Below are 26,388 nucleotides of genomic sequence, written 5' to 3'. Positions count from 1 at the left end.
AAAACATCTATGTTATTCCATTAAGTAGAAAGCATTTATAATGAAGTACTAAGCAGAATACAAAATCATACATACACCATAATTATATATATATATAAAACATATGATACATAAAGATAAAAAACTATAAGGGAATATGTAAAAACAAAGTTGTATAGGGAGACAAGAGTATATAGAATTTTATCTTTTTTTTAATGTCTACTATTATTATTATTATTAAGATTTTTAGGGGCGCCTGGGTGGCTCAGTCGGTTAAGCGTCTGACTTCAGCTCAGGTCACGATCTCACGGTCCGTGAGTTCGAGCCCCGCATCGGGCTCTGGGCTGATGGCTCGGAGCCTGGAGCCTGCTTCCAATTCTGTGTCTCCCTCTCTCTCTGCCCCTCCCCCATTCATGCTCTGTCTCTCTCTGTCTCAAAAATAAATAAACGTTAAAAAAATATTTTAAAAAGATTTTTAGTAAAAATTGAGATAAAATAGTCTTTGAATTTTCTATTTCTGTTTAATATAATCAGCCTTCTATGTGAAAGTATTTGAAAGACGGTGATTTCAATAGCTAGGATGAGCAAAAGAGAATTAATATAAATTTAAGAGTACTGCTATTTGGATCAATTTGAAAAAAGTATGAATAGCCTTGAAATAGACAGTTGTCAAATTACATGATAAGTCCATAACACAGCTTAGATTTTTTGCAGAATTTATAAAACAAAACAACTTTAAATACTATTACTTTTTAAATACTATGAAAAGCCTTTAAAAAGTCTGATTAACTAAACTTCCAGTCTCAAGAGGGCAATTTGCTATGATCAACAATCTCAAAATCCTTTAGTGAAGAAAAATGTTCAAGGACAAATACCCAGATGAATTTCACCTGTGTTCTCCTCACTTCCTCTCACTCTTGTCTCATCTTCTAACCTCAAGACTGACCTTCATATAAACAAATGAATCTAACTTCAGATAGGGGTGGCGAGCACAAAACTAGGAGCAGAGAAAGCAACCTAAAAGGCAACATGTTTATTTTTCTTTTCCTATTAATGCTTATTGCCTATCCTCTGTATGCTGGGTGCATTATATTTGCACCTCACCACAACCCTAGGAAACAGGCATTATTGTTCTCGATTCATAGATAAAGCAACAGAGAGTGACTTGTTCAAGGTCACACAACTAGCAGGTAGGCTATGACCCAGGGATGGACTATGCCAAAGCCTTTCCTTTATGGGAAAAGTGCAGCTGTTTATACACGGTGCACTGACTTGACTCCCTGAAACCAGCTAAGGAAACACAGGAGTAGGAGGAAAACAAGCAGAAAAAAGCCATATTTCTAGTCATAAAGATCCAGCTACTTATATAAAGCTGTCTTGACTGATTAGATTTAGACTATAGAAACTCCCCTAAATTCTAACCAGACAAAAACAGGAGTCCTAAGAGGGAGATTTTTACTAGAACTGCCATCTTACACTGTTAAAGGAGCCAGCCCGACTCTAAATCATGTTTCTGACTCTAGTAAATTGTAAACAGAGGTAAAAGACAAGTATACCAAAGCCATAAAAACAAGTACTGAGATCAGAGTCCTGAACCTAGGCCAGGAATCAAGAGTTCTGAAGTGAGGAGTGAGCATTGTTTATGTTAGTAGTCCACAAAAGGGTCTAGGAAAGAGAACCAGTATAGGATTGACTCTAAGCTAGAAGGCGATAGCAGATTATTCATGAATCACAGAAATGAATGAGAACTAGGAGGTAAAGGCCAGGACAAAACTGAGAAATGTAAACTGGAAAGGGTGGGAAAGAGAAGTGTTTGAAAACATTGGAAATATTGAAACATATGGTAAATCGTGAGACAGTTTGAGCTATGGCATGGTTATATAAATTCCTGCTGCAAAATCTGGTGGCAGATTGGAAGCATGTGTTCCAAAACAATTCCATAAGACTTCCTATTACAGTTGAAGAAAACAAGTAATAAGGGTTTCATGCCCTTAATGGCATCCGAGGCTCTTCAAAAGGTGATTTTAATGTAACTTTTTAGATGAAAGCACCACTGATTTGGTCCCAATCTCAAATATTTCAGGATATATATCGTATATATAATATACTAATCCACTGAATTATTTATTCCATACATATCCCCCTTGGAAGAAGAGAGCCCAAGCGGGGTTTGTGCTCCCCACAAGCGGGGCTCGAGCTCACTGGATGCAGGGCTCGAGCTCACCCAATGTGGGACTCAAACTCACAAACTGTGAGATCATGACCTGAGCCAGAGTCAGATGCTTAATGACTGAGCCTCCCAGGTGCCCTAAAGTTGCTTTTTTAGAAGGTACTCTGCAGCAATAGAGGACAAATCCAGGACAAAGACACAAGATCACAAAATACAAGACAGTATGTGGGAGGGCGGATGGGCTAAATGGATAAGGGGCATTAAGGAATCTACTCCTGAAAACATTGTTATACTATATGCTAATTTGGATGTAAATTTAAAAAATAAAAAATAAATTAAAAAAATACAAGACAGTAGCAGTAGCAGTAGAAATACACTGATGAGAATCTTCACGCTAGACGTTTTGACACTAAATTAATAGAATTTATTGATAGAACACGCCCTATCATGCTTTTATTTCAACACCTTTCACTGCAAACATACCAATGAGATAAATTCAAATTTCTTAACATGCCATATAAGAATAGATGACTACAATATCTAACAACTGATAAAATCATATGACATTAATATACAAATCAATATGTAAATTAACATTAAAATAAATTTCTTTCCTTTTTTCCCAAATAAACTATGGATGTAGACATATAAATATCTGCTTATTGTGTTATAAGCTGTAGCACAAATTATTCATATAGTCATTTTAATAATTCCCAAATCGTCTCTTCAGTTTTAGAAAGTGTTGAGTTAATCTCTTTAAGGGGCCGTGATTTGATATTTAGAATCATAACCAGGTTCTCCCAACATCTTCCTATTACAATGACAGTCATTAGTCCCCAGTGCCCAGCAGCACTTAGTTGCGGCAATAAAGCAGATGGGTATGCTGTTTGCATGTCATTGCCACATAAGAATATGAATGCTAGTGTTTCCCACAGGGCATGAAACTCCTGTGCCTCAGGACACCCCCAAAAAAGGGATGCCACAAAACTAGCTGCACTGCAGCCTGCTCCACTGCTTCTAACACCAACAGGACATTCTGGAGTATCAGGCAAGCACTGACACTCCAGCCACTATATGACTTCCCAGGGCTACATTAATCCACACCAGCAAGGTCAGTGGGACCCATAATCCATCCAAACAGCTTGCACTGCACATCATTAGGTAACTTATTCTGTCAATAAAATGTACCAGTTTGCAGGAAAGCGATTTGATATTTTAATAACTAGTATCTCTGTAATGGTGAATATAGTTGAATAATACCAGTCCTGCATACAGGACTCCTTACAGCTGACTCCAACCAACTAGCTTCCACCAACTCATCCCTTCCTCCCATCTTCCACGCAACTAGCATAGGAATACTGGTGATTCCCCAAAGACACTGTGTTCTTCCGCAGTCCATGATCTGCACATATCTAGAATGCCCTTCTCTTCCACATACTGAGTTATAATTTGCCTGAAAAGCCAGGTTATAATACCTTCCCCTAAATCCTCCATGTTCATAAAGTCACCCCTGTCAACTCAACAATTGATAAACACCCATTTTAAAGCATTTATCATATATTTGGTTATTTACTTACATGATTCTTACCCACCAGATTATGAGCAACTCAAGGGTAGAGACTATGTCCTAGTCCTCTCCATTTCCTCAATGAGTACAGTGGCTCGTGTATGGCAGGCACTCAAAACACATGTATTTAAAAGAAGAATGAAAAAACACCTAAACCAAAAGCAATTATTACCTTTGATCTTCTATACTAGATGCCATCACTGGAAAATTTTACATGCAAACTTAAACATGTACAAGAGAATACTTATCTTTTCTAAATTCTTTTAGAGACGACAGAGTGTACGTGACTTTGCAGAGGTGACACCAGTATAGCACTCCTCCCTGGCCTTCCCACTGGATTATCTCAGATAGTCTAATTATTACTTTTGCCGTAATGGGGTTATTATCAGTGAAGTTCTTTGTTTTAGATAGATACGTAAAATATCTATTTTTATTTAATTTGCCCTTATTTTCACATTTTTCTAGCATATAAAGTATGCATGACTGCTATCATTATCCTCATCAGCATCACCATCTCACATTAGCTGTCCCTGTTAGAGGGAAACCTGGGTGGCTCAGTTGGTTGAGCATCCAACTTCGGCTTGGGTCATGATCTCATGGTTCATGGGTCTGAGCCCCACATTGGTCTTTCTGGTGTCAGCACAGAGTCTGCTTCAGATCCTCTGTCTCCCTCTCTCTCTGCCTCTCTCCTGCTCATGCTCTCTCTCTCTCAAAAATAAATAAAACATTTTTAAAAAATAAAAAAGACGTCCCTATTAGAATATAAATTATTTTGTCTATTTGTTCTTTCTTTCCTTCTTTCTCCTGTCTTTTGTTTCTTATTGGCTTTTTTTTTTTTTGAGGTAAAATTGGTATATAACTTTATATTAGTTTTAGGTGTCCAACATGATAATTCAATATTTGAATACACTATAAAGTGATCACAATAGTCTCATTACCGTCCATCAACATACAATTGACCCTCTTCACCTTTTCCCCTCTGATAACCACCAATCTGTTCTATCAATGAGTTTTTTATTTTTGTTTTTAGATTTCACATATAAGTGAAATCATATGGTGTTTGTGTTTGATGTACTTAGCATAATACCCTCAAGATTCATCCATTTGTCACAAATGACAAAATTTCTTTCTTTTTTATGGCTGTTACTACGTTGTGTGTGTGTGTGTGTGTACATATATCTTCTTGATCTATTCACCCATCAATGGAAACTTAGGTTGTTTCCACATCTTGGCTATCATAAATAATGCTTCAGCGCATACAGGGCTGAATACATTTTTTAAATTAGTATTTTCATTTTCTTTGGATAAATACCCAGAAATGGAATAGCTGGATCATATGGGAGATGTATCTTTAATTTTTTTAAGTTTATTTATTTTGAGAGAGAGAGAGAAGTGGGTGAGAGTGTACCAGCAGGAGCGGGGTGGGGGGGGGGGGGCGCCAGAACAAAGAGAGAGAATCCCAAGCAGATTCTGCACTGGCAGTGCAGAGCCCAACCCAGAGCTCGATCTAATGAAACATGAGATCATGACCTGAACCGAAATCAAGAGTCTGCCATTTAATGGACTGAGCCACCCAGGAGCCCCTATTTTTAATTTTGAGGAACCTCCATACTGTTTTTCATAGTGGCTTGCACCAATTTACAATCTCACCAATTGTGTACATGGGTTCCCTTTTCTCCACATCCTCTCCAACCCTGATTTCTTATTTTTTGATAATAGCCATTCTAACAGGTGTGAGGTGGTATCTAATAGTGGTTTTGATTTGAAATTCCCTGATAAGCAGTGATGTTGAATGTCTTTTCATGTGCCTATTGGCCATCCATATGATTTCTTTAGGAAAATGTCTATTCATTTTTTAGTCAAATTGTTTGGTTTTTCGTTATTGAGTTGCTTGAGTTGTTTACAGATTTTGGATATTAACCCCTTATTGGATATATGATTTACAAATCTTTTCTCCCATTCAGTAGGTTACCTTTTCATTTTATTGATGGTTTCTCTTGCTGTGCAGAACCTTTTAGCTAGATGTAGCCCCATTTGTTTATATTTGCTTTTGTTGCCTTTGCTCTTGGAGTCATATCCAAAAATTCAATACCAAGACCAATGTCAAGGTACCTACGAACTATGCTATCTGCTAGCATCAGTGCAACTGTGAATTTCTCAAAATTTTAATTATTGAAGTTAAAGTTTAAATCACTAATTAAGCAATATAATAAGGATCTAAAACTTGGGATTCCCATACCTTGAGAATTCTTCTCAAACAAAATGTCTTAATACATGAAAAGTTTATCTCAAAGCAACGGGGCCAAGTAAACAATGCCAGTACCTTACCACAAAGTAACAGATTTTAATTTTTTAAAGCATTTGCAAGTGAAAGGGTACCTGGCTGGCTCAGCTGGAAAAGCATGTGGCTGTTCATCTCAGGGTCATGAGTTCCAGCCCCAAGCTGGGTGTAGAGATTACTTAAATAAATAAATAAATAAACCTTTTTTTAAAAGCGTCTGCAAGTGAAAATAAAGCACAATTGCAAAACTGCTGATTTACCAGTTTGCATAAAAACTACCAACACTATATTTTAAAATAACTAAACCAAAAAGAAGACAAAAGGGAGACAGAGAATGAATGACACTTTCAAAAATATTATTAGTAAGTGCATTGATGGCATGTGTGAGGATACAGAGACAAATTCAGTCAAGCAAACTACCAACTAGGGGCGCCTGGGTGGTTCAGTCGGGTAAGTGGCCGACTTCAGCTCAGGTCATGATCTTGTGGTTTGTGAGTTCGAGCCCCACATCACTAACAGCCCCACTGTTAGTGCAGAGCCTGCTTGTGATTCCCTCTCCCCACTCTCTCAAAATAAATAAGCTATAAAAAAAAAAAAAGAAAGAAAAGAAAATTACTAACTAAAGTTTTCATTGCAGATTAATGAATCTACAGTTAGTTATCTAGTTAATAACTGACATTGCAGTGCCTAAAGAGAAATGGCAAAAATATATTATTTATCCTACAAAAAAGTACCAGATTTTGAAACAAAATATTAAAGAAATGCTGTATAATTTTATGACAAGAGGGGTGCCTGGGTGGCTCAGTCCGTTAAGCGTCCGACTTCAGCTCAGGTCACGATCTCACGGTCTGTGAGTTCGAGCCCCGCATCGGGCTCTGGGCTGATGGCTCAGAGCCTGGAGCCTGCTTCTGATTCTGTGTCTCCCTCTCTATCTGCCCCTCCCCCGTTCATGCTCTGTCTCTGTCTCAAAAATAAATGAAAACGTTAAAAAAAAATAAAATAAAATAAATAATTTTATGACAAGAAACTATAAAGTCTCTACAAAAAAAGTTTATTCTGGAAAAAAACTGAAATTTAAGTAACACTATTTTATTCCCAGAGAAGATCTGGAATGTAAAATCTTGCCTAAATATGAATTCCACATTAAATAATGTTTTCAAAATAAAAAATCTAATCAATCCCCAGCTGCTACAATCCCAACTATTGGCTTTATACAGAGAAATGAGTTCAGAACACCACTCTCTGCTGTTCCACACCTCAGTGTATTGTCTATTCAAAAGGAAAGCTTTCATTTTAAAGTTTATGGGTTAAAAACAAATATTGACACTGTGAGTGATTCTCACTTTACAGATTTGTTGAAGGCTATTAACTGACTTTAAAAAAAAAAAAATGGCTTATTTAACTGACAGTTTCAAACACCTGGATGAACTCAGTCAAAAATTTTCACGAACTGTGCGAAAGTATATTAATGAGTATGACAAAGCTTATAGATTCAAAGCAATAGCTCAGTTTCATAAAAATTAAGTTAAAATGAGTCACCAGTGACAGTCAATGTTATAAGCTGAGTCCTAATTAAGGCTAGCAGAGTACTACATATGCTTCAAGAAGAATATCAACATTATTTTTAAACAACTGACATTTTTTCGGGGCGCCTGGGTGGCGCAGTCGGTTAAGCGTCCGACTTCAGCCAGGTCACGATCTCGCGGTCCGGGAGTTCGAGCCCCGTGTCAGGCTCTGGGCTGATGGCTCAGAGCCTGGAGCCTGTTTCCGATTCTGTGTCTCCCTCTCTCTCTGCCCCTCCCCCGTTCATGCTCTGTCTCTCTCTGTCCCAAAAGTAAAAAAAATTAAAAAAATAAAAAAAATTAAAAAATAAACGTTGAAAAAATAAATAACTGACATTTTTTAAACTTCAATTGCATTTGGAATCCATTCACATTATCAGAAGAAATTCAACATTACATTTGTCAGTGAAAGAAAAGAAAGAGCAAACAGTTAAAAAAGTGTTACTACCATTGGAGTGAAATTTAAAGAGAGTGAATTTTCAAGATTAATAGCATGAAAGGAGTTTCTATCAATCAAGGAAAAGGAAATAAGTTTTTTCTTACAATTTGCTACCAACTACTTCTATAGTTTGTCAATTCAACAAGAATCTGAAGAGATCATCACCAAATGGTCTTGATCAGGAATTATGTGTATATGTTTCAAAAATAAGTACATAAACCTTATAAAAAGTATCCTCATAGAAGCTAAGTTTCTCATTTTAGATGTCACAGGGTATTATTTAAAAGTTTTTACAATTCAACGTTTACTCTCTTCCATAATACCCTGCATTTTGTTTTGCTTATAATTATATAATAGAAAATGTGGGGCACCTGGGTGGCTCAGTCGGTTAAGTGTCCAATTTCAGCTCAAGTCACGATCTTGCGTTGAGTCCGGGGCCCTGCGTTGGGCTCTGTGCTGACAGCTCGGAGCCTGCAGCCTGCTTCTGATTCTGTGTCTCTCGCTCTCGCTGCCCCTCCCCCACTCACACTCTGTCTCTCTCACTCTCAAAAATGAATAAATGTTAAAACAAATAAAGAAAATGTGATTTTTTTTCTCCAAGCTTTTATTTAAATTCTAGTCAGTTAACATACAGTGTATTAAAATACCAGAAGCCCATAATTACCCACCTATACCCCCCCCCCCCCCCAAATCCAAACAGCTCTGAAAATAGAACTTCTTCTGTAAGCCTGGGCCAAAATTCTTGATCTGATTTAGCATGAGGCTATATACAGTCTTTATCTAACCCATTTGTAAATATTCATGTTTCACTGGAGAAATGAGTTTGATTAGGGGCCGCTGTCCTGCCCCTGCTAAGAGTCATATATTGTATGGCATGTGCATTTTAAAATCCAAAACACTCTGAAACACATCTGGCACCACAAATTTCAGCTGAGGGATGTGTTTTCCATCTCCATTTTACAGAGTTTAGGGAATTAAAGTGACTTCTTCAAGACAACATAGCTTGTCAATGATGGAGGGAGAACTCTACTCCACACCTCCAAATCTTGTTTTCTAGTCCTCTCTACACTACTGACCACAAATGAAAAAACCTTTTTCTACATAAATAGACATTCCATATTTCGTATAATATCATGCCAGCATAAGTTAATATAAAAATTTTAATGCAGAACTTAAAAACAAAGTCTGTTTGTATCTAACCTTCAAAAAAATATACTTCCCGCTGCTTAAATTTGTTTACAGCCTCACCGTGTTACACAAATGAATTAAGGTCACTCTCTGGTTTGTGTTTACTGACCCAGAAGTTAAGACCACCATCAACTTTTATTCTGATGCTATTTTCACTAAAATTCATAAAAACCACAAAGCAAATAAAATTTTAGAGGAAGAAATGTAAGTAATTATGCTAGGGACTGCAAAATTTTCTAATACCGATCCTGTCAATCTTGTGATAGTTGCATTTTTCAACAAGTATTTCTGATTTTCCCTCTCTACGTGGTAGGGCTACACTTTTCTGCCCTGAGTTAGGCATGATCAGCAACTTGCCTTCGCCAGTGAAATGTGAGAAGTTGTATATATATTTCTGAGAGGAAACTTTAAGAGAAAACTTGCAATTCACCCCAGTCTTTTCATTTTGGTCTCAACGTTCCAAACAGCTTCTTTATTGGCCTGTGTCCCAGAATGAGGATAACATAGAGACCCCAAGCGCCCCAGAGAAAACATATGGCATGGAAAATAAAGAGATCTATACTGTTTTAAGCTACTGATATTTAGGGAGAGCATAGCTTATAAACTGACACATTTGCTACCTCTCAGCTCCAAATCCACCCTTCTTTGTCCTGTTTTGATACTGGATCTGGACTCTGTAACCATTTGTCCTTCCCCAGTTGGCACAATTGTGAAGCTCTGTCAGCAGAGGGAGCCAGAGTGACATTAAAGGAAGAAGGGGCTTCTCCTTCTGGTTCTGGGTGCTTTGGGGTTTGTCCTGGGTTCCTTGGCTGTCCGGAGCTTGGCAGCCAGTGGCACTCACCCTCCTAACACGTTTCACTTAGCACCCTAGCGGGCATCCTTCCAGCAGTTTCAATAGCACCCCAGCGGACACCGCAATAGGTGGCTTCCCAGAGACTTCCCTGAGAACTCCAGCCAGCTTCTCTGCAAGCCCCACCAACACCCTCGCAGATGACTTCCAGCTTGCCCACCCCAGCTTGTGGCAGCTCAGTGGGGTACAACCACACCCTCTAACAAGGGCTGAATCTCAGCCTTAGCCTTGGGGGAAGAAGGGATGTCTTCCAAATGTGTTGCTTCCTTGGGTACTCAGCTTCAGCACTAAAAGAGGTGGCGGCTCACTGCTAGAGGTTAATAATCCTTTATATTAAAGTTTTCCTGTTCAAATTACGACTGTAGTTTCTGTCTCCTCACTGGACTCTGACATCTCGTCGATCCTAACATATACAACTACGTAGTGTGACATGAATTTATATTAGTAGTTTTGAAGGACAACCTTGGTTCGTGTTCTTTTTCTACTTTATTTCATAGCTATTTTTAATGTTTTATTACCTAAGTTAAACCAATTAATTACATTTTAAACACTGACGTAAACTTCAAGTCATAATACACACTACATCTTTTCACTAATTCAGACTTCTTAGCTAATAATTATAAGAAAAAAATAATACATGAAAGCACACTCATTGCAGGATAAGAAAAGGTTCCTAGACCAAACATGCAAGAGAAACCATATTCCAGGGACCCCTGGGTGGCTCAGTCGGTTAAACGTCCAACTTCAGCTCAGGTCATGATCTCAGGGTTTGTGAGTTCGAGCCCTGGGTTGGGCTCTGTGCTGACAGCTCAGAGCCTGGAGCCTGCTTTGGGTTCTGTCTGTCTGTCTCTCTCTCTCTCTCTCTCTCTCTGCCCTTCCTCTGCTTATGTGTGCTCTCCCTCCCTCCCTCTCTCTCTCTCTCTCAAAAATAAACAAAAACACTTCAAAAAAAAAAAAAAAAAGGTTTAAGGGGCACACCTGGGTGGCTCAGTCGGTTAAGCAACAGACGGGCTCAGGCTTGAGTCATCATCTCGCAGTCACGTCGGGTTCTGTGCTGACAGCTCAGAGCCTGGAGCCTGCTTTGGATTCTCTCTTTCTCTCTCTCTCTCTCTCTCGCTCTCGCTCTCGCTCTCACTCTCTGCCCCTCCCCCACTCGTGCTCGCTCACTCTCTCTCTCTGTCTCTCTCAAAACTAAACATTAAAAAATTATTGAAGAAAAAAAGATTTACATGACTGTCAGATAATGAAAATATTTGGAAACATTTCAATAACTCTTCACTATTTAGTCATATGGCAAAGTTAATTCTCTTTCCATAAAAATAAATCCAATTATTAACTAAAACGAATACTTAAGAATACTTATGTGCTCTTTATATTCGAAGAATATAGAAGAATTCACACTGCTTGCCCCCAATGCCCCACCCCACTGGCAGCTAGACCAATATTTTTATTCAGGAGGAAATTGTTAAACAAATAAAAAATGAAGAGCAGATTGGGAGTGAGTTGAGGGAAATAAGGTATTATAAACCCATAGAAAAGTGCATTGTAAAATATTTCAGAGATATTATTCTGGAATTTGTATCTCTGTATACAAAATATATTTAAAAAAAATAAGAGTAGTACAAAGTCTACTTTATAAAAAACATATATCCAATTGTATCTAGGCCACTCACTAATGTAAGGAGAAAAATGGCCCCTCAAAGGTATTCACACTCTAACCCCGGGAACATGGAACATGTAACATCTCTTACATGGCAAAAGGGATTTTACAGATATGATTAAGATGGGGAGATTATTCTGGAATATCTGGGCCGACTCTAACCATCTGAGTGCCTAAAAGAGAAAAATCTTTCCCCACTGTGGGCAGAGAGAGATGTAGTGACAGAAGAAGGGCCAGAAATGGCATCATGAGAAGGATTTTCCAGATAAACACACTGAGGTGCAAAATTACCAAGTAACAGCTGAGATTCAAGCCCAAGTTGGCTGACTGCATAGTCCAGACACCTAAGCACTATGGTCTTAACTGTTTTCCAGAAGACTAAATAGCAGTGTGATGGAAAGAGAATGAGTTTTGGAGTTAGAAAGATCTACCCACCTCTGTGTTCTGCTACTTACAGCCTTTGTGACCTGAATCCTAGCACACAGTAGTCACCAAACAAATGTTAGTTCCCTCCTTCACTTTCTGCTACAAGTCTAGAGACCTATTCAAATTCAAAGCAAATCCTATGTAGAAGAGACTTCAGATACAAACTCAATACTAGCCTCACACTCTTGAATTTCCATTTCTCTTTCCTCTCACTCCACATATTCCTTCTAAGGAATCAGCTAAGACAACCTATGGTACCACAAAACTGTCTCTATATTCTAAGCTTTCATTATTACATCAACAAAAATAGACTGTAATTTTACTGTAAGAACATTGCTAGAAAGTAAGGAGAAAAAAAAGTTTAAAGAAATGAAGCATGAGGTATAGGTAAAACAAAGGGACTTCAAATAATTTTAGCCATAGTACCTCAAAGAAACAGCTTATTACACACATCTTCTAGTTCATCTCTTTGGCTCAACTTTGTTACCATGTTGCCTTGTTAATATACTTAAAAAGTGGTCACTACCCATATACTAATATGCTTTAAGTGAATATTCTTTATCACCTACAAATCAACTTTATCACCTGTTCTAGACATTGAACGTGGTCTTAACAAAGGCTTTGTCCTCAAAGGTGCACAGCCTCCGCACTAGCTGGCCATTTAAATGTCTATGCTCCAGTTCTCTTGATTTTAAATCTCTGGGGATTTTCAAGCATACCTACAAAATGATCCAATTTCACACATTCTCTCAAGATTCATTTAGCTTCCTGCCCCTGCAATACCACCATCATCATTGCTCAGAGAATTTTCTTTTTTGACAATGGTTTCCAAAACGCTAACGACTCCTATTTCAAATAGAAAAATACTCCACATGAGAGCAAAAAAAAGTGTCTACCACCAGCAAAAGGTGGCTTAAACTCTCGCATCCTTGAACAAATATTTATTAAATGAAAAGTCTTTTAAGTGAAAAAAGTTATTTATTAAATATATTGTCTTCACTGATTTCATGTGTTGTTAAAAACACATGCTTGATTCCTAGTTTAACTAATACCATGCACCATAACCAATAACTGGCGTGTCCAAGAAGGATAACAATGAAACTTCTTGCAAATGTGACCACCAAATCCCAAAGATAATCATTTCTTGAGGTATCAGCAACTATCCATTCTTAGGCACTGCTACACTTAATTATTCACTCAAAACACATTTATATCCACTCACAATGGACTACCCACTGCAAACACAGTCCTTCTTCTATAATTTATTAGAAAAGAGGAAAAGTAATTCAATGACTATGATATAATAAAAAGCAGTTATTAAGAGTGCAAATTCTAGGGGCGCCTGGGTGGCGCAGTCGGTTAAGCGTCCGACTTCAGCCAGGTCACGATCTCGCGGTCCGGGAGTTCGAGCCCCGCATCGGGCTCTGGGCTGATGGCTCAGAGCCTGGAGCCTGTTTCCGATTCTGTGTCTCCCTCTCTCTCTGCCCCTCCCCGTTCATGCTCTGTCTCTCTCTGTCCCAAAAATAAATAAACGCTGAAAAAAAAAAAATTTAAAAAAAAAAAAAAAAAAAGAGTGCAAATTCTAGAATATGACTGTCTAGGTTTAAATCCTGGCTCCCCACTAAAAACTTTGAGCATACAACTTCAGTCTTCATTTTTTTCATCTATAAAAATGATAAAATAATAACTATCTCATAAGGTTGTCATGGGGGCTGAATTAGATAATGCATATATAATGTAGCATAGTAACAGCACAGTAAGCATCCAGTATATGTTGGCTATGGAGGATTAATGTTGTAAGAGTTACAACAGAAGTATGCAATAAGGGTTGTGAGAGCAGAGGAAAACCTAACCCAGTTTTCAGCTGATTGGAAACCTGACATATACCTGGATTAAGAACTAGTAGGACTTAGGAGCACATCCGGCTGACTCAGTCAGTGGAGCATCTGACTCTCGATCTCAGGGTTGTGAGTTTGAGCCCCACGCTGGGTATAGAGATTACTTAAAAATAAAATCCTAAACAAAAAATAGTAGAACTTAACAAGAGAAAAGTGGGTAGGGCATTCTAGGCAAAGAGAACAATATATCCTAGAATATTAAAAAAAAAAAAACAAAAACAATAAGGAACTAACTTCAATTTGATACAACCAAAGGTGTTCCCCAAGAAAGACTACCAAGATATAAAAACTGATAAAACATCACAAACGGACTTCTATGACACACCTAGAAATCTAGACTGCATAGTAAATGCAGTGGGGAAGCGCTGACAAATATTAAGGACTTTAAAATAGATTTGTGTGTTGGACTGTTGTACTATTATGGAAGATGGGTTAGAGGTGTGCCTGAAAGTGGAGATACCCATTTGGAGACGAATAATTAAGGAAAATATAATAAAGGCATGAAACAGTGCCTCGACAATGAAGACAGAAGGAGAGAGATTTCAAAGATCTTTGGAAGAGAATAATGACAGGATTTGGTAACTGATTATATTTGAGAGCTTAGGGAGAGTAAGGAAATTAGAAGGACTCCCCACCACCAGCACCAGGTCTCTCTGGTCTTATAAAATTCACTTCTGATTTCTATAAACCTTCCTAACCTTTAGTTTGGAAATGGAATTTAACCATAGCCTTCAACCTGCAAAACTTCTAACATGAGGCTTCAATTTATTCTAAAATGGATCCTAGCTGGGGTGCCTGGGTGGCTCAGTTGGTTAAGCATCCGACTTTGGCTCAGGTCAGGATCTCACAGTTTGTGAGTTCAAGCCCTGTGTCAGGCTCTGTGCTAACAGCTCAGAGCCTGGAGCCTGCTTCAGATTCTGTGTCTCCTCCTCTCTCTGCCCCTCCCCTGCTCATGCTCTGTCTCTCTCTCTGAACAATAAACGTTAAAAAAAAATTTTTTAAATGGATCCTAGGATTGCAAATTTTTCTGTCTCATTATGAGGTCTGTGTCCTATATCTGCTTCCAGAGCAGGTATCTCTGTGAAGATTTAGTGTACACACCTACCTTCTTGCACCTTCTCCAACAAATCCCCAGTTGGGGTACCGCCCACTTGTCATCAAGCAGATGAACAGACCCTTCCTGGTAAATTCTGTATTCACAAATCCTATGGCTGATTTAAGACTTAAGTCAGCTTAGACCAATCATTAAAGAGAAATCAACCTGTGGTAATAAAGTTCAGTACCACAGAAATACTTCTGGAGTCGGCCAGTGTAGACGGGAACTTTAAAGCTTTCCAAAGTTAAATAAGTAACAGATAATAATCATGAGAATGTATTACTTACAATACCCACAGTAATAGATACAGCCCTAAAATCAGTGACTTAACAAAGAAGTGTATCTGTTATTCATACAAAGTCTAATGGAGGGTGGAGGCTAAGTCACCAGCCAGAACTTAATTACCCCAATCCATTTAGAAACAAGGAAAGCTGGAAAAGGTAGTCCAGGGCTAGGCAGTGCTGCATAGCAACAACTCTGTGAAAGAGGAATGTTAATCTTTGATGAACACCTAGCTATCTCCACTACAAAATTCATTTTTAACAGAAAAAAATTTTGTGCTGATAAAAACATCAATTAATTCTTTCAGCTCTTGGTCAAAAGGAATTATGTGTGATGTGTGATGAAATAGACTGTTCATATATGCACCTGAGAAGCAAATTGTTCACCAATAAACACCATTATGGTTATACTGTTATCTAGCTATATTGTTCAGGATATCCTTTTTTTCCCAGCTTTAACATCCTAGAAACCTAGCTGCAGAATGCATAAAACTGCTAAGTTATTTTTCCCTTACAGCTGAACATAAACTTAGTTGAGGGAAAAAAAAAAAACTGCTAAAGAACATAAAGAATTCTATCTTCCTCCTGTGCCTAAAAGAGCATTTAACCAGAACCTCTGTTTAGCAGAACCTACCAAATTACATTATGTGTAATGTAAGAAGGTTAAGTTTTTATAATCTATAAACTGTTTGAAAGTTCTTAACTCTAAATGTCTTTAAAAAGCGTTTAGCTAGCACTATGTGATATGGAAAATACAAATTGGAGCTTTTTGACATGTGTATATAAAGTACATCTAATACATGTTCATAATACATAAACTATGTAAAATTCGTCCATTCTTAGCCTAATTTATACTATCTAGTTGCTTACAGTTGCGGGGGGGGGGGGGGGGGGGGGTGGCGGTAACAGTTCTAGAGAGAAAATAGGTGAAATAATATTCTATCACTTTTAGACCTAAACCTGTTCTTAACTTTTCCCTTTCTATAATTCTACTTCTAATCCTATTTCTAGAACTTCCCATCACACAATCTAACAAAACTTCTCTCTCTTTCATAACACAATACGGTATGAAATCTGCAATAATTCACTAAGCTAAGATAAAGAGGAACAGAATCTTCCCCAACCACAATATGTCATTTACACAGCTAACCTCTTTTCTTTATCTTCCTAAACTACACTCACATTTCCAAAATTCCCTTGGAGGTGATATAGGAATATATACAAAAAAGGAAATTTGTTCTAGTTAAATCTAACATATAAAACAAAGATTGCGCAAGAGTTAAAAACATCTGAAGAATGAAACAAAACCAGATGGTGAGAAACTCACGGACACAAAGTTGTCAATGGGAGCAAGGAATGTTCAATAAAAGAAAAACAGATCTGTAGTTTTGGGGGAAAAAATGACAAGACGTTAATAGATTTAGTAGAAAAAAGTTCTCTAAGCTAAAATACGAAGTAGCATTCCTCACAATTAGGAATGGATTCAAACAGTACTGATCTTCTTCTTCCCTTTTTCTTTGCCTTCTCTTCTTTCTCCCTTTTTGCCCTTTTTACTGCTACTCTATTATTTTCCATCCTGTCCCCCCTATATCACAAGTTATAGTCACTTCTAGTACAACTATTCACATTATAAACTGTTTAGAATAAGAAAAACAATAAAAGAAGCCTTCTCCGGCTGGTCTCTCAAGAGAACAATGGTCCTGAGACTAATTTAGAGAGCTGACCATCAGTGAGACGAGCAAAGACAGATCTACATGATGTACAGCAGTCAGTTGAGCAAGTCAGGCACCCTGAGAGCTTACTTTACCCTTACTTTTTTACCCTTACTTTACCTCCTGTTGTCAAATCCCAGTAATTTGGCTCCTAAATATTTCCAAATCTATCCTGCCTCTCCACCTCCAGCAGAAGTGTCCTCTTTCAGGGGCGCCTGGGTGGCTCAGTTGGTTAAGCGTCCGACTTCAGCTCAGGTCATGATCACACAGTCTGTGAGTTTGAGCCCTGCGTCCGGCTCTGTGCAGACAGCTCAGAGCCTGGAGCCTGCTTTGGATTCTGTGTCTCCCACTCACTCTGCCCCTCCCCTACTCATGCTCTGTCTCTCTCTCAAAAATGAATAAATGTTAAAAAAAATTTTTTTAAACAAAACAAAAAAGAACTGTCCTCTTTCATATCTCCATCATATATCACCTGGATTACCAGAAGACTCTCCTAACTACAGCCCTGGTCTCTAGCATCAATCCCTCAGACTGTAAGGCTGGGGGGTGCCCAACCAAATCTGATTACACTGTGTCACTGCTTAAAATCCCTCTGTTACTCCCTACTACCTTCAGGATTAAATCCAAATCAAAGGAAAACATACAACGTCTTTGAAGCTCTGACCCTTGCCATCTCTCAAGTCTCCTCTACCGACTCACTTCCAATAAGCCTTATGCTCCGGACATTGTAAACCACTTCAAATCAGTTTCTTGACTATGCCCTGCCTCTCTTTTACAAATGAGAGTTAAAGTCTGGGATAGAAAGACTTGGGAGTTTTCGTATTTTTGCTTGGAACATCTTCCTCTGCCCAATGAACATCTACTCATTCTTTGAATCTCAGCCTAGGTGTCATCTCCCCCAAACTGGATAAGGTGCTCCTGTTCAATGAATATATCCATGATACACTGTGCACGTGGTCTCCCAGTACTTATCATGCAATATTGTAACTGTGGTTTATCATGTTCCTTATAGTGACTTCCTACAGGGTTAGCTGAGAATGGTTAAGAGTGTTTTAACACCCAGAAATAGATATCTGCATTTCATCAGGTGACTAGAGAATACGACAGTATCTGTAGTCTCTAGAATCTTTAACATCTAGGAGTAAAATTTCTACATAATTAAAAAGGATAAAATGTGTTACACCCTCAAAACAATACTAAAGAGACAGCAAACTACTCACTTGATTACTCTGACATATTTTTTACTATGGTCACGATGTTCCAAAAACACTTTTACTGTGTTTTTTCATGACACTTCACATTTCAGTGTGCTCATGTGATTATGGTTGGCCTTCGGTTGTCTGCCTCTGAAAGGAATGAATTATAGAAATTTCTATCCGAAATATTCTCTACATCACTTACCATTCAGCTCTGTTAAACACACTGGAAATATACAAACACTTTCAAAGTAAAGTCGTAATTTTTAAAGCAAAATATTCTTTATATTAAAAAATAATTACAATTTCAAGATGACATATTACAATATTCTTCTGGTTTCTAATCAAAACAGATGTGCTCTTAGTCTAAAAGAAAGATGAGTCAAGGGGCACCTGGGTGGCTCAGTTGGTTGAGCGACTGACTTCAGCTCAGGTCATGATCTCGCAGTTTGTGAGTTCAAGCCCCATGTTGAGAGTCCCTCTCTGTCTCTGCCTCTCCCCCGCTCATGTTCTCTTTCTCTTTCTCTCTCTCAAAAATAAATTAACATTAAAAAAATGTTTTCAATAAACAAATAAAAGGTGAGTTGCAATCATACGCAAATACTGTAAGTTTTCTCCTAGTAAAAAAAAAAATAATAAATAAGCAAAATTGCACATAGGTTTAAAAATTACAATTGATTTTGAAAATAAGGGCACTACTACCTAAGCAAACTTTTTTCTTCTAGATCTTCAAATTTCACCTTGAAAGCAAGCACTACCTAGCTGAACACAGTATTTTATTCCCCAACATTTCATTCAGTCACCCAACTAATATTTTTAAGTACTACTATGTATAAAACATTGTGTTGGGTTAGAAGCTAAGGCTGATATGGTGAACAAGACAGACATGGTGTCTGCTCTCTGGGAGTTTATAATCTAGCAGGGCAGACAGACCATAAACAAATAAAGAAATTGTAAATTTTAATAAGCATAACTGGAAAATATTAAAGATGATATGAAAAAGAAGAAAGAAAAGAACCTACTTAAGAACATGGGGCAAGAAAGAGCTCTCTAAGGAGGCAAATTTGAAGCTAAGAGGCAAAGTGGAAGTCATACAAAGAGTGTGTGCGTTTGAAAAGCAATGGAAAGCAGAGGAGCACTCTAAATTGACACTTCAAAATGAGATTAACCTGATAAGACTCGCTGAGTTCTCAGATATAATATAAGACAAATAAATAAATACATATTTTGATTTATTAATAGAGTAAAAAATTGATCGCAGACAACTGTAAGGACAATCACAGAGTAATTTGCACAAATTAGTTCCCTTGCATTCACCCATGATAATCAGTATCTTGCCAATAACCAATAATTTGGTGTCTTATTTCTGCTGCTACACCTTAGTTTCAGACTCTAAAAATGTTTTTTGCTGAGGAAATTGCTGCCGATTCATCACCTTCCCTCTCCATCCCTGGGCTTCTAGATAAATAATGAAGGCACTTAAAAGTCCTTCGGGCATTTTTTTGACTTCCCAGTAGACAAAGAAGAGAATGTCTCAATTGGAAAAAAAAAAAAAAGTTAAGATTTCATCGAAGAATGCTATGATAATATTAAGGTTCAGAAACTATTGTCTAGGGGTGCCTGCATGGCGGTTAAACGACTGACTTCGGCTCAGGTCATGATGTCACAGTTCGTGGGTTTGAGCCTCACATTGGGCTCTGTGCTAACAGCTCAGAGCCTGGAGCCTGCTCTCTGGATTCTGTGTCTCCCTCTCTCTCTGCCCCTCCCCCGCTCATGCTCTGTGCCTCTCTGTCTCTCAAAAATAAATAAATGTTAAAAAATAATAATAAACTATTGTCTATAATCAGTTAATAACGACTTTTTTTGGCACACTTATTTATGCCAGGACATTTAATCTACATTGATCATAACAATCCTTCAAGGTAGGTGTTATTATTTTGATAATACAGATGAGGAAACATGGGCTCAGAGAGTTTAACAACATAAGCAAGACCTTACAGTTATTAATTAGTAAAATAAGGTTTCAAGTCAAAATCCAGCTGGTCCCTCACACTTGCCTCCATTACCTCTCTCTTCGTCACACAGTATAATCAGTTCTTTATCAATATATACTCAATGACAATAGAGTCAACAAGGAGATATTATTTAATTATCCTAGTTGCTTTAAAATACAGATTATATATAAAGAATTTATTAGGTACTTTCTCATAAATGCCAATCAGTTTTTTAGAATGCATTTGCAATTCTTAAAACTGATAGATTTTTCATTCTTGACAATGGTCGTGGTTATTTACATAATAATGATTTTTGTTTAAAAGTCTTCATGATTAAATTGCATTTTTATTTCACATGCCATGTTCTTAAATTTTCATTTAGCTATAAGAAGAAAATATGGTAGTCTTTTAAATATTAGGATGAGAAAGATCATTCTAAGTACATCACAAACTCAAAAGACATAAAACAAAAAGTGAAAAATTAAAATGCATTTTTTAAAAATCCTGACCAGTAAAAAAAAAAAAAAGGCATAAAAAAGGTCATAAAACAAATGACAATAAAAAGAGCTTCTACAATTCACTAAAAATGACCAAAAGAAAAACAAAAAAACTAAACAAATGCAAAAGGCTCTCAGCCTCACTGATAATAAGAAAATTTCAATTAAATCTACGATGGCATATCTTTCACCAAAGTATTGGCTAAGAGTATCACACACTGAATTGGAAAGGATATGGGAGCCTCCCTAGTTTAAGTCACTTATGCATACTTATTGTATGAAAATAAATTTGGCATTATTTATTAACATTTAAAATATACTGACCTTTTGACCCAACAATGCATTTCTAGGAATTTATTCCAGAGATATATTCAAATATGTAAGAAATGATATATGCACAAAGATATTTATTGCAGTGTTGTTTCTAATGGCAAAATTAGAATCAACCTAAATACCCATAAATATGGTTCTAGATAAAGAAATTACAGAACATTCATAGAATGAGATATTACACAGCCATTAAAATGAATGAGGAAGCTATATATTAATGGGTGTGAAACTGATCTCCTAAAAAGTAAACTGCAGGGCACATTTATGGTTTTTATGTTTACACATATACATCCATACATCTGTGTGCACACACACACACATTATAGATGCACACAATATGTGATATATACACATATCTACTTTTACACATAGAGTATTTCTGGAATAGTATACAATACAGTGGCAAAAGTAGTTGCCTCTGGCTTGGAGAAAAAGTAGCTAAGAAATTTTGTACCATAGGTATATATTATCTATTCATAAAAAAGCTTATAAATTGGCTTTGAAAAATACTCTTAAAATTGAATTATTAAAAAAATTTAGAACTGCTCATCTATGTTTTAAATATAAGCTAAATTATTACTCTGATCTATCATGAAATCTTTACTCACTGTCTTCTTTTATTTGGGAAGCAAATAAAAGACATTTGACATTAATAAAAAATCCAAACTGAGAATACAAAGATAATTTACACAGCAAAAAACATTATTTCTAATTTGTTATAAAAAAAAATCCTTATCTGAAAGACTATGATATGCACATAGTAGAAACTCAATAAATATTTACTGAATGAATACTTACTTTTCTATTGATTTCAGTGGTTTTGCTTATCTCATACATTTTTTTTCTTAATACCACATCAAAAAAAAATCACTCGAAAATATAAACCTAATAAATTATGCCTTTCTTTCAAAAAAATTATTCTTCATTTTCCCAACAAAATTTATAAACTGCCTCATTAACATTACAAGTCATATCAACATTACTTATTAGTTACCTAATATGTGCAGGTGTTAAGTATGCTGCAAAACACAAACTCCAAAGAAGGGTACATTATTATTCTTGCCCTCAAGAAGTTTACAATCTTGAAAGACGAGGCTTAAAAACACTACTAAGTAAAAGAACACTATAGATTTTACCTATAGATTGAGTTATCAAAACTAAAACTGTATGTGGATTTCTGGTAAGGATAAAAAAAAGCAATTACTGATCTATTGAGGGATCTACTGAGATACAGATGCTTCAAAATTTTAGTATCTCAATCAGACGTAAAATAAAATTACTTGATGGTGACAGAACACTTCCGAATATATGAATATTCAGCAAGGCTTTGAAGAAATTGCTAATAAATATAAATAGTCCTTAATTAATCTCTTCATAGAAAGAGAGATTACTATAGTGGTCTCAATGTCTTTTGATCACTCACCTCTCCCATTAAAAATATCTCAGGCATGAACTTCTAAATACGTGCATATGTATTTACAAATTATATGGGTCTTAATATTGTCAATCTATTTATTAAATATCAGTAATACTTAATTTCTTTTTCAAAGAAAGATAGAACTTGAAATATAAGTTTTAATATTCTCTTCCTGTACTCCAACATATCATCCTATGATGTACTTCGTATGCACATCCCCCTTGGTATGAATTCTTAATATGAAAATATTTTCATCCAATGGTTTCAATTTTTCACACATCAAATTTTAACGTAATTGTTACAAGGCAGCAGACATCAACCTGATTTTCAGTTTGTTTCTCTCTGTCCATGACCTTCTCTCAAAATAAATGTTAACATGCAATTAAATGGGCATCTCTAATTAAATGGACATCACTAAAGAGAAACAAAGGACAGTGTAGTCTTGACCAGATAAATGACCCCTAAAACTTAATGAGAAATAGTAATCATTGAAGAATACTAATATCACTTTTTCTTATATATAGTATTTGTAACTTAATACCCAATATTGATAATATATTACTTCATACATTATAAACTTATTTAAAACAATTTTTCTTTCATTATAATTCTATTATAAAATCTAATGTTTTCCTCATTTTCCTTGCCTAGTCTTAACTTATTTAAAAAGCCAAAAACATTTTTATAGAACATTTAAAATTAAATTTGTAATTATATTATGCTTTAACTCCAAAAAACTTCTTGTTAAAATGAATACAAAAATAATTCTGAAGCCATGTAGGCCATTTTGAGGTATAACTCCTTCCAAGACTAAGTTAGGCAGAAATGCAAATAGATATTTAAAATAAATATGAAGATTTTTCATCAATGTAATCTCTCTGACTGTATGAATGTATGTTTAGAGAATGTTTCTACCTAAACTGTGTGAATATGAATGCATGAACATTCTATGTATTTGCATAGTATACAGGCTTACACAGAAAGGTAATGTATGTAATGTAATGTACCTACCTGAAAAAGCCTTTCGCAACATTTTCCTAATGTAACCTATTGTTCAATCTGAGTAATTCTTAATTCAGTATTGAAAAATTCATTTACATCTCTATATACTAGAACAATAAGTGGATTTGGAACTACAGTGAACTAGCCAGTATATACTATGATTTAGCATACTACAAAGAAATAAAAACACATTGTACATTTAAATATATGGGTCAAAGAAATAAAACTATGTTTTATTTGACATCACTTTGGCAACACTAATTTTATCACAATTATAGTAGAAAATATAGATTCATATACTTAAATATCAAATTCTAAGTCATCAAAAAGCTAGGCATTGTTAGTATATATAGTAAAGCAAAGTGAGTATTATGCTCAAAAAGCTTTTAAAAATAATGCTTTATTCTAGCATTAGTTAAAATAAGCTACTTAAATCTCATAACCATTTTTCATTTACCAAGCCTACTAATAAATCATATTCCCAAACAAGTCTCCAAACCCACAAATTAGCTTTGAAGAAGCAACTCTTCTTTATTCCAGTTAGTATGTCAGAAATATTTGTTCTTAGTCCTTCAATTTTTCTCAAACATGTAGAGATATTTGATATATTTTTACCATAATTTACAGTATTTTCATTAAAATATGAAAATATATATGTATAGACAGAATGATCTCTGTATAAGTGTATTAAAGAATACTGAATTCAACAACCTGTTTTAAAATTTACATGATTAGAGGTCAGTGTATTGCATCCTTCATAGAGGAACTCTACTCTTTCAATTTTGTGTTTCTGTGGAGAATATGGGAAAAATATATTTGATAACATGCAAAAGAACAGTCCCACCGCTGGCATATAAACTGTCCAAGTTAATCTCTTAGTGAATAATTCATTTCAAGTAAAAAGAAAAAAGTTGAGTTGGAAAAACATAAAAAGGTTAAGCATCTTCTGCACAATCTCTTTCACACAGTATCTGAGAAATCAAATAACCATAAAACATTTAACAGCTAACCTGTAGAAACAAATCTCTTTGCTAGACTGACAAAAGGCGTCTCAAAGCTGTATCTCTGTCTGGACAGTTCCCTGGTGCTGAAGTTACACGGCGCTAAACCGCCGCCTGGGTGCTGCTTTTACTCTCTCACCCTCGGCAAAATCCCGGCTGCCTACACTATGAACACGAGTAGTAGAACTTCACAAGGTAGGAAGCATCCCAAACTGCAGTAATGGTAGGAACTGGAGCCTCTTCAGAGTCACTTCAGGATTAAACAGATTTACTAGTTGCAAACAGGAAGAGCAGCAGAGTGCAGGGTGTTAGAACCCGCCGAGGGGGAGGGGCTGGAAGATGGCGGCGGCCGCACACCCACCCGAGACTTGCCAGAGTTTAGGCCCCTCGCCTGCACAGCCGCCCCCCTGCCCGCAGCGACCGCGGGCAGCTCTGCTCGTCTCCGCGTCGGAGGCAGGGCCGCCCTGCGGAAGCGCGGGACGAGGGGCCCCTGCTGCGCCCGCATCCCCGGCGGCGCGCCTTCGCCCGGGTCCCGGCCGGGGAGCACCTGTGCACGGCCATATTGGATTCATTGCCCCAGTCACTGCCACCGCGCGGGGGCGGCTGGAAAGGAGAGGGGACGCGCGGAGCCTGGGTTCAGCTTCAGCCCCGTGGGGACCCTGAAGCCCAACCGGCCCGCGGGGGAAGCCGAAAGGACGCCCGGGAAAATTACAACGCCTAAAGGCTCGCCACCCTCATCTCGGCCGGCCTCGGCACCTTCCCTTCCCGACACACACCCCCGCGCTCTGACACCCAGAAAGCAGCCCCGGCGGCCGGCGCCGGCCGCAGCCCTCGTGGCCCAGGCGCCGCCGGCTGGAGGGAGGGCGGCGATCCGGGGCGCGCAGGCGGCCGCAGGGCAGCGGCCGTGGGGGCGGAGGGGAGGGAGGGAGGCGGGAAGATGGAGCCGGGTCCTTACTTGAGCACCGACTGCTCCTTCTCCTCTTCTTTCTTCTGCCGATCCATGACGGCCAGGATGATTTTCCTCTCCTCCTCCGTGAGGTGGCTGAGGTCGGGCATCTCGGGCTGCAGGGGCGGCTGAGAGGCCGCCGGGGTGGGAGCCGGGCGGCCCCGCGGCCCGACAGGAGCCGACATGTTTGGTGGAGCCTAACCACCCTAGGGAAGCAGGGAGGCAACTCCACTGGCGGCGGCGGCGGCACCCGCGCGGGCGGCTGGGGCAGCCTCCGGCGCTGGGACAAATACATACAAATCAACGGCCTTCAATCCGAGGCGACAGCCCCCCTCCCCCAAGAAAGAAAGAGCGGAGGGGGAGGGGAGGGCGAGCGCGGCGGGGAGTGAGGGCTGAGGAGTGCGCTCCGGGAAATGTTTCTTCTTCCCGGGGGCGAAGGGCTGGCAAGTGAGCGGTTTGGCAGAGAGGAGCGGGAGGCCGGGCCGGGACGCGGAGTGCGCGGAGCGGCGGGGGAGGGTGGTGGAGTAAGGTGGCGGGGACGGCTAAGGGTGGGGTGACTGGAGGGAGCGGGCGGGAGGGCGGCGCGCCGGCCGGGGCGCGAGTGTGTCCGGCGGGGGCGGGGGCGCGCGCCGCGGCGGAGGGGAAGGGGTAAGCCGCGAACCAGCCCCCTGGGGGAGTCCCGGGAACTCGCTTCGAGCGCGGGGAGGCAGCGTCCCGCCAGTCGGAGGGACGCCGGGGCGGGAGCAGAGAGGGGAGTGAGGACGCAGGGGCTAATTTCCCGGAGAAGCAGCTCAGCTGTCCCGCCGGCTGACGCGTCACTGGGCTTCCAGACGCCGCGGAGGGAGGACCCCTCCAGAAACGACCAGGGAAGGGCCGCGGGGCCGAGGGCGGCCGCC

At 38.4% G+C, this 26,388-nt stretch overlaps 1 protein-coding gene across 33 annotated transcripts in view; it reads right to left on the bottom strand.

Annotated features, from left to right (window-relative positions):
* The window catches only part of RIMS2 (regulating synaptic membrane exocytosis 2), a 604,627-nt gene extending 578,933 nt beyond the window's left edge, over positions 1-25,694 (bottom strand). For all 33 annotated transcript variants that reach the window (XM_043601572.1, XM_043601575.1, XM_043601571.1 and 30 more), the window contains exon 1: positions 25,502-25,694. In XM_043601572.1, the coding sequence (XP_043457507.1) occupies positions 25,502-25,677 (176 nt within the window). In that variant the 5' untranslated portion in view covers positions 25,678-25,694. The remainder of the gene's footprint in view (positions 1-25,501) is intronic.
* Positions 25,695-26,388: the final 694 nt, after the last annotated feature.

Source organism: Prionailurus bengalensis, chromosome F2, assembly GCF_016509475.1.
Source record: "Prionailurus bengalensis isolate Pbe53 chromosome F2, Fcat_Pben_1.1_paternal_pri, whole genome shotgun sequence".
NCBI classification, from domain to species: domain Eukaryota; kingdom Metazoa; phylum Chordata; class Mammalia; order Carnivora; family Felidae; genus Prionailurus; species Prionailurus bengalensis.
The sequence above is the reverse complement of the archived record's forward strand: the minus strand, read 5'-3'. Positions and strand labels throughout refer to the sequence as shown.